This window comes from Acinonyx jubatus, chromosome A3, assembly GCF_027475565.1.
Source record: "Acinonyx jubatus isolate Ajub_Pintada_27869175 chromosome A3, VMU_Ajub_asm_v1.0, whole genome shotgun sequence".
Classification (NCBI taxonomy): domain Eukaryota; kingdom Metazoa; phylum Chordata; class Mammalia; order Carnivora; family Felidae; genus Acinonyx; species Acinonyx jubatus.
In genome coordinates, this window is record NC_069388.1 from 6,909,267 (window position 1) to 6,917,913 (window position 8,647).

At 42.7% G+C, this 8,647-nt stretch overlaps 1 protein-coding gene across 1 annotated transcript in view; it reads left to right on the forward strand.

Annotated features, from left to right (window-relative positions):
• The window catches only part of CBLN4 (cerebellin 4 precursor), a 63,324-nt gene extending 61,594 nt beyond the window's left edge, over nucleotides 1-1,730 (forward strand). The window contains exon 4 of the mRNA XM_027046697.2: nucleotides 1,603-1,730. Coding sequence (XP_026902498.1) covers nucleotides 1,603-1,688 — 86 coding nt within the window. The 3' untranslated portion in view covers nucleotides 1,689-1,730. The remainder of the gene's footprint in view (nucleotides 1-1,602) is intronic.
• The last annotated feature ends 6,917 nt before the right edge of the window (nucleotides 1,731-8,647 follow it).

Here is an 8,647-nt window from a genome sequence, read left to right on the forward strand (position 1 = left end):
GAATCGTATTTTGGATTCAGCGCTCTGTCTTATAAGGACATTTCCTCCATTAATGTCACTCTTCAAGGACTTCATGCAGACTATGGATTTAAACTGGGTTAAAGTATTGTATGGAAAACAACAGAACTCATCAGTGTCATTGTGAAAAAATTTTTTTCGAGAGAAAAGAAAGTTGATGATAATTTCCCAACAATATGCAACGATTGTGCCAAACCTGTTTTTCACGTGGTGAGATCATTCCACTGAGTGATGATATTTTGAGGAAAGATAATTGCACTGTGTATATGGGACACAGCCAGCTCAAAGCAACAACAACAATAATAATAATAATAAAATAAAATGAAAATTTTAAAGCAAAAAGAATTCAGTCAATCAGCTTGTTTCTCACCCTTTTGTTTTTGATCTCAGCAAGTGGTTGGATGTGTCTTTTTCCTACTTATTCTTAGTTATTTTAGCGCTGTGTAGATCAAGGAGGTGATCTTTAGCTAGAAACAACCTGAGGTTACTTTCCACCGCCTCAAGTGTTTCCTTGTTGTTAATTTTTAGTTGCATCAGTAATTCACGGTCAGATTTTCTTTGTTAAGAATGAAAATATAGTAGATAGCACTGGCTTCTTTTTTTTTGACCCTTGCACTCAATTTAGTACTTGAAACATTGGTGTTGTGTGTGTTCTTGCAAACCTTTCTTCAAGTGCATTTCCATGTATATTCTTTGGAAGGAGACAGGCATGTCTTTTGCAAATCTGTGTTGCTTATTCTTTTATGCATATAATTGTCACTGTTTTTTTCTTGCTCAAAAATATGTCTTCTAGATGTTGCTGTATCAGGGTGTACTGCATTGCCTAACGTTTTTTAAATTTTGTTTTAAGTTTATTCATTTTTGAGAGAGAGGGAGAGACAGAGCATGAGCAAGGGAGGGGCAGAGAGAGAGGGAGAGAGAGAGAGAGAGAGAGAGAGAGAGAGACACAGAATCTGAAGCAGACTCCAGGCTCTGAGCTGCCAGCACAGAGCCTGATGTGGGGCTTGAACTTACAACCCCAACATCACGACCCGAGCCAAAGTCAGATGCTTAACCAACTGAGCCACCCAGGCACCCCTGCATCACCTAACTTTTTATTTAGTTGCTTGGTAGAATTCTATAGCGTGGGGGTGTGCTTACTTTGCTGTGTCTGTCTATGGGCAGATCTTTTGATCACTTCTGATTTTTTTGCTGATGCCAACAGGCCACCTAGAATATTCTTGACACACTTCTAATGTGTATCACATGAGGTCTTCCAGGAAGAACTTTCCAGTCAACACTTTTTCCATCTCAGGTGTTCGATTCATGCCCACAGATTCCAAGTTAACAAGCATTGCTAGACCCTTCCTTTGTATCGGGGCTTGGTGTTAGATGTGCTTATATCCATCATCATCTTTAAAACTGCAGGAGCTAGTGAGGTGGAGAATGTTGTCATGGTAATATCAGGGACGAGGGACGAGAGATTCCAAAAGGCTAAATAGTTGTCCCGGGGGGGGGGGGGGGTGGTGGTGGTGGTGGTAAGTAAGCAGATTGAGCAAATGATTGGGGCATGGCCTGAAACTTTGTTCACTTCATCTCTTACAGCTTTGGCTTCCTCATCTGGAAAGTGGAGCTCCAAATACTACCGTGGTCAGAGGATGTGTGTCTTATGGGTTATTGTACAGAGCTGACGACAGGAATGGGCTCTGAAAGGTAAGAAATGGAATGTGTGAAACTTTATACTATGATGGCATAAATGAACAAAGTACCTGTCCTCGAGGAGATTAAATTCTGTACTAGCAATGGCTAGGCTGACATTGCCAGGACGGAATGGCCTCTAGATCACCAGGCATCTGACCAAAGGCCAAGATCCTTTGTTGCTTTTAATCTACTCCCCTCTCCCCAGATTACTGCTACTTTAAACACCTTTGGGCCTTTCTATTATTTCAAAGAGGTGATCTAAATTAGGAGCATTTGTTTGATTTTGAACCACATCAGAAACTAGGAAATGGATCCCCTTTCCATGGACCTCTGCTATTTTAATCTGGAAAATAAACATGGCTTTAGAATTGGGCTGAGTATCGGAGCCTTCAGGAGTAAGAAGTAGTTTTATGTGCCGTCTAATGTATCACAAACTATGTTAAAGCTTTGCTTAAAGTACCAGAACTCTGCAGGCTACGAGTTCCAAAAGCCTTGCTTCGACTTTCATGAGCACAGAAGGTAATTTATTGGTTTATGAAACACAGAGTTTCAGTATATTCTAGCTTCAGGTATGGTTGGATCCAGAAACTCTGTCGTAAGAACCCAATCTTCCTCCTTTCAGGGCCTTGGTCTGGGTTCCTCTGGTTGGCCTCCTTAATCGGGCGTTCGTCTGGTTGACTTCCTTAACTGGGGTTTCCTCTTGTGGTGGTGATGTGGCTGCTGTCTGTTCTGATCTGGTGTACAATTCTTTTAGTAATTTAGACTGAACGTTCCTCTTTTGCTGAAAAGTAAAATTAGGTAACTTAAGTTGGGCCTTATTTGGCTCAATTGGTCTGGATCGGGTGACGTGTGCACCCTTAAACTGACTCATTGTGGCCAAGTTGAGGTCAAATGTCTGTCTTTGAAGCCAGAGATGGGGAGTCAGTCCCCATTCAAATTATTCAGGCTGAGAGAAGAAGAAAAGTGAATTTGGTAAGAGAAAATCGAGGGAAGTAGGAAGGGTGTTGGGTTTGCAAAACTCTCAGATGCCCTCATAGAAATGAGGTATCACATTTAAGTCACACAATAATTCCTAGAGTAGTACTGATCATCTCTTGTTAGATGGAGAGGAGGACGCTTGGACCATTTTATTCTAACTGTTCCTGTTCTAGCGTTCCCATCCCACCCTCCTTCTTAAACCTTCCCCCATGCACAGAGGGTGATCGTACTAACAACAGCTGCTCCAAGACTCATCAAATCACATTAGCATTGCTTGTGCCTGGTTTCTCTGAATGTCACAGCCAGTGGTGGAGCAAAGGCTGGTCAGCTTACAGTCACATTAAGGGAAATCTTTACTAAACCAATCCATGGAGCCTGCAAAACCATTGGTCTTTCCAACTTCCCATCAAGTGGCCTGTGCTCAAGGGTAAACCAAGGGGTTATAAATCACAGGAAAGGTTCCCCTTGACACATTTCCACAGCTGGAAGATGAACAAAGTGTTGTTTACTTTGTTTAACACCACAATTAGTGAAAATCAAAATGTCTCCAGATGCACTCACTGTAGTAAATTATTAGGTAATTAACCTTAATGCTCCCTGCTCTGAATCACCAACTTCCTTTTGCACTGGAGCCCTTGAGAATACTTCTCAGGCATCGTAATATATGACTGCACCACAGCTTAATGTTAAGCACAGCAAAGTTTGAATATAGTGGAAGGGATTTAGGATTGGAGCAAATTCCAAAAGCAGTGGGGGAGGGGGGTGGGTGGGTGGGTAGCTTTGTGTACGGTTGGAGGAAAAATACAAACTTGCAACATAAAGACTGAATGGACAAAATACGGAGGAAAGGTGCTCTTTTTAAGTAATCTCAAACTCATCCTTTCTTTCTGCCAGCAAGTTTAAGCCCTTATCACGTCATGCTTGGGCTACTTTAATAGAGGACTTCCAAATGGTCTCTTTCTGTGTCTCTTCTCCAATCCGTTGTACCAGGTTAATCTTCCTGAAGCACAGGATTTATAATACCACCTGATTCATAAGCCTTTCGTGGCTTCACCTTGCTAATAAACAACATCCAAACACCTTAGTGTAGCTCTTTTTTTGTTTTGCTCTTTCTCAATCTAGCTTCCAAATCGTCTCTTTTACTGTGGCTCAACGTGACGCATCTGACCTCTGCCCCGCACACCTGTCCTGCGGGTTCCTGCCTTAGCTTCTGCTTCTTCTTGGGACCGGCACAGTGCGAAATGGTGATGGTTAAGGGCAAAGACGCTGGAATGAGATTGCGTGGATTTGAAAGCCTACTTTGCTAGTTACAGATTCTGTCACCTTGTGATCAGTTTCCTCCTCTACAAAGCGGTGGTGCTAATAGGAATGACTCAGGAGGTCGTCGTCAAGATCAAGTGGGATAATGTATGAAAATAAATACCTAGAAAAGGAACTCATTGCTTTTTATGTTTTAGCAAATCACCGTTGCTCACATTTTGGTCTTGCCATGTGCATGATGTTGTTAGAACCACATACCCTCCCTTTGGATTAATGGCTTCCAGAAGCTTTGCGGGGTTGGGTACTGGGATCCTGGGGGGGTGTGTAGACAGACAGAGGTGGGCAGAGAGGGCGAGTGGAAGCTGGCATGAGTCGGTGGGATAGAAATGAGAGACACTCGACAGAGCAAGAGGCTTGGGAGGAGTGAGTAAGCCGGAGGGAAAGATCAGAGAGGCTCTGGGAAGGCTGAGCACAGATAGGGGCTTTGTATGGGGCAGCCCTGTCTTTGCCTATTGATAGCAGGTCTTCTGATAATGGAGCTGAACCAGAGAGGCCTGTGTGATCATCTCCCGTTGACTGCTGTTTAAAGTTTGTTTGTTTGTTTGTTTGTTTGTTTATTGGGGGCGGGGAGGGAGGCAGAGAATCCCAAGCACTGACAGTGCGGAGCCAGATGTGGGGCTCAGGCTCACAAAACGTGAGATCAAGACCTGAGCTGGAACCAAGAGTAGGTTGGTTAACCAGTAGGACGCTTAACCTACTGAGCCACCCAGGTGCCCGCCATTTACTGCTCTTTAAAAAGTGATTTTAATTGCCTAAGGAAGACAAATGTTCTCTATATAACAAATAAAACATGACATATAAAGCTTGTCTCCTTTGACCCACTCTCCCCCTCCTTAAGAGGTAACTGTTGTTAGGAATACACCTCTAGATGTTATCTGTGTACATATACGTTACATAGAAAATTATATAGAATTAAAAATTTTTGTGTTTATATATATGTCATCATGCCATTCATGTCCTAGAACTTATGTTCTATTCCCCCACTCAATTATAGACCTAGGAAAAGTAATAATATATGTGTATATGTGAGTTACCTCTTCTGTATGGTCTATTATTATGTAGACCTATTATATATCTCCCATTTCTTTAAACAGCTCCACATTCTATACCGTGAGCAATGCCACAGTTTCTGTAGTCATTGCCGTACCAATGGGCATTAGAGTTGATCCATGTTCTTTCTATGTCTTAGCTCTGAAGCCAAAGCTTCCATTTTGATTCCTACTACATTCACTCATTTGTTGTATATGTAGTTTTTGAACACCTGTTAGGTGCCAGGCACTATGATAGCTGTTGCGGGCAGACTACCGCCCTGCTATCACCAACTCATCACTCTCATGGGCAACGGATTCGGGGAGCAAGCGTCCTGTCCCAGGACAGGACGAGTGGTGTTTCCCCTTCCACTGGGTGGGTTGTGAAGCCATTAAGCATAAGTGGCAAAAAATCATGTAATATCAGACTCGTCCTTGAAAATTTCTTGCATTGTTCGTAAAGTGGAGTTGTTCACGGTTTCTGTATGCGGTCCTCTATGATAAAAGATGAAGGGAGACATGGCCTTTTTATTCCAGAAGGATTTGAACCCATGATTTTCTCCTTTCCTAATATACCAGTGGCTGAAAAGAGAAGACCTGTTCTCTCAAGATGTATGGGGAGGAAGTTAGGGCTTCTGTGAGCAGATGATTTAGGAGGTCAACAATTTACACTTCGAGAGAACACCAAGATGCGGAAGTGTTAGGGCAAGGGAGGAGGATGTAATCCCCAGACTAAAGGTTCTGAGAGTTGTAAGTGGAGGGCTGGCTAAAAGAGGAAGTTGGAACAACAACAGCATAATGTCTATAAAGTCACAGCAGGTCTCGAACAGGAAGATTTGTCATTGAGTCATGTTTAAGCAGTGAGTTTCAAGGTTACTACACATGGCTGGTCTCTGTCCCTTAGCCAACTCCCATCTCCTTTTGAGTATTATGTGGTTGTTGAGTACCATGCAGAAGGGCATGGTGTGCAAGCATCTAGGTGGGACAAAATCGATGTGATTGCCATCAGGACATGGTCAGCCAGGGAAGGCACTTATAAAATTTAAGCTTCTTTTTAAAAAATACACTGAAAAACATGTCTCTGTAATTGGTGTTCGACACGGACCCTCGTGGTGCGGTGGTGGCCATCTGAGCCGTCAGCACCAAGATGGGGAGGAAGAAGCCAAGGGCAGGCCAAGGGCAGTAACGAGAGCGTTCTCAGGCTGGTGGCCAAAATCTGGTGCGCAGACTGAAACTGGAGTCACGGTCCCGCTGGGAGATGAGAGACTGAGTCAGTAGCAGAAAAGATGCCAAGTTGAAGAAGCCAAGTGAGGAAATAAGAGTCAGAGAGCAAATCATCAAATCACCAGCTCCAGAGTTTGGTGAGAAAGCCTGGCAAGAAGTTGGGAAAGGTGCCGGGGGGTTTGGACAAATTCGTGTGGATGAAGCTCCCCAGTGCAGTGGGGAGAGAAGAGTCAGAGATTTCAAAATAGCTTTTGGGAATCGGAAGTCTCCCTGCCCTCACTGGCCTTAAAAACACAGATCTCTGCATTAAGCAAACAAAATTACCGCTGTCTTAATTTCGCATCATGTCTCTGTAGACCTGAAGCCAGTTTGTAATTTATGTCTTCTCTTCTGAGCCTCCTACGCATAGTCTAGGATTTGGCACACTTTTCTGTAAAGGGCCAGGTAATAAACATCTTAGGCCTTGTGAGCCAGATGGGCTCTCCCTCAGCTATTCAGGTCTGCCCTCAGACGGAGAAAGCTGTCCTGGGCAATACGTAAGGGAATGAACGTGGCTGTATTACAATAAAGTTTTATTTAAAATATAAAGAAAAATAGTTGGTGGGCCAGATTCAGACCATGGGCTGTGGTTTTCTGACCCCTGGTCTGATTTGTTAAGTGTAGATAACAATAGTACCGATCTCTGTTGGTTTAAAGGTAGAGTGAGAACACACAGGTAAAACAACTTAGTCCATGGCTTGGAGGATAGCTTTGTTTTTTTTCTATTTCCTTAATTTTGATGTTTAATAAATGTAAATCAACTTTGCTATGATCCCTGAAATTATTCTTTATGAACCTATTTAATATATCTGCTCACGGAAATGGTGGTTGGGTTTGATTCCTTGTCATGAACTCTGTGTAGGTCACTCATTCTTAGGGATTTCTGAACATGTAGAATCTGCTCGTGCCCACCGAAGCGTTCAAGCGATCTTCATAGAGACTAAACATATCCCTTAAAGCAGACCAATGATTCTCCTTGATAAAAGAAGTGGCAAAGAACTGAGTTTGCTAATTGTTCTAGGCCGAGGACATTACCTGGCATTTGATCTTTACACATCTTTGTGCAGCAAATGGATTTCAAATTCAATTGGGAAGCCCAGTGATCTCATGGAAGCATAATAAAGACATCGCTTGCCCAGAACCCCCGAGGTTAGAGTGTCCTGGAACTGATTAAAAGCTATTGCACTGAGTGTTATTCTTCAAAGCGAGTGAATATTCTGATGAGTATGGCTGCTTGAACTGAACTATTTTTAAGTGGTAGCTTGATTTGCTGTTTTGATAAGTCTGATGAAGTGTGTTTGAACACGAGTAGAGATTTAGCAGGCATTCCAACTTGTTTGTACAATCTTCCCCAAATTGTTGAAATTATCCTCTCATTAATACTGTTGTTTGCTGTTTGGGCTAAGGCATGTAATGCTGCTTTGTAATTAGGATAAACTGGAAACAAATGAACAGATTAGTTAATTGTTACAAGAAAACTTGCTCTAGAGTCATTTTACACCACATCAACATGTGAGGAAGCAGTTGAGGGTGACTGGGTGCCCCGCATATATTTAATTACATTTCAGTTTGGTAATTTATTGTGACTAATCTACATTGGCAATATTTGCTGTCTAACGAGAACACAACAGAATGTCGTGCCACTGGCCCCGAAGAACGGGGGCTGAGAATCACACGAAAGGAGATCGTCGTCTGTTGAAAAGAAATATCCAAATCTTTTTAAGTTCAAAGTGAAAACTTAGGAAAAATCACTACCACCACCCCCCTCTTTGTATTTCTTCTCCGGAACAAAAGATTCAATGCCTAATTAGCGTGCTGGTCAAGAGCTCACGTTTTAGAGAAGCTTTGGAGGGGGTTCAGGCTACACAGGCCCAGAATGTCCCACTTTGGCATGTGGATTACTCAGAGCTCAAGACAATCAAGGCCAGGCCGACTCAGACTTCCCCCTTACTGCCTAAAAGAATTGACACAGAGGACCTGTACCAGGAAGAGAGCTATCACGAAAACTAACTTTTTATATCAGGAAGGCTTATCTGCATGGCCTGGCAAACATTTGTTTACCAAATATCTGCTCTTCTCATCTTCTTGTGAAATGTCTTCCCTTCCCCCTGAGCCTCCAGACCCCTGCCCCCTCCTCCTTAGTTCAGGATAGTGTATAAGCCTCAATTACCTGACCTTCAGGGAACCTCTCATGTCTTCGTGGGGCTTCCCTACATACAAAATTAAATGTGTTTTTTTTTTCCTGTTAATCTATTGTGTGTCAATTTAACTATTAGGCCAGCCACAGAACCTAGAACGGGAATACTGGGAATTTGCTTTAAAATTCTCTGGTTAAAAAATAAATAAATAAATGCAGAGGA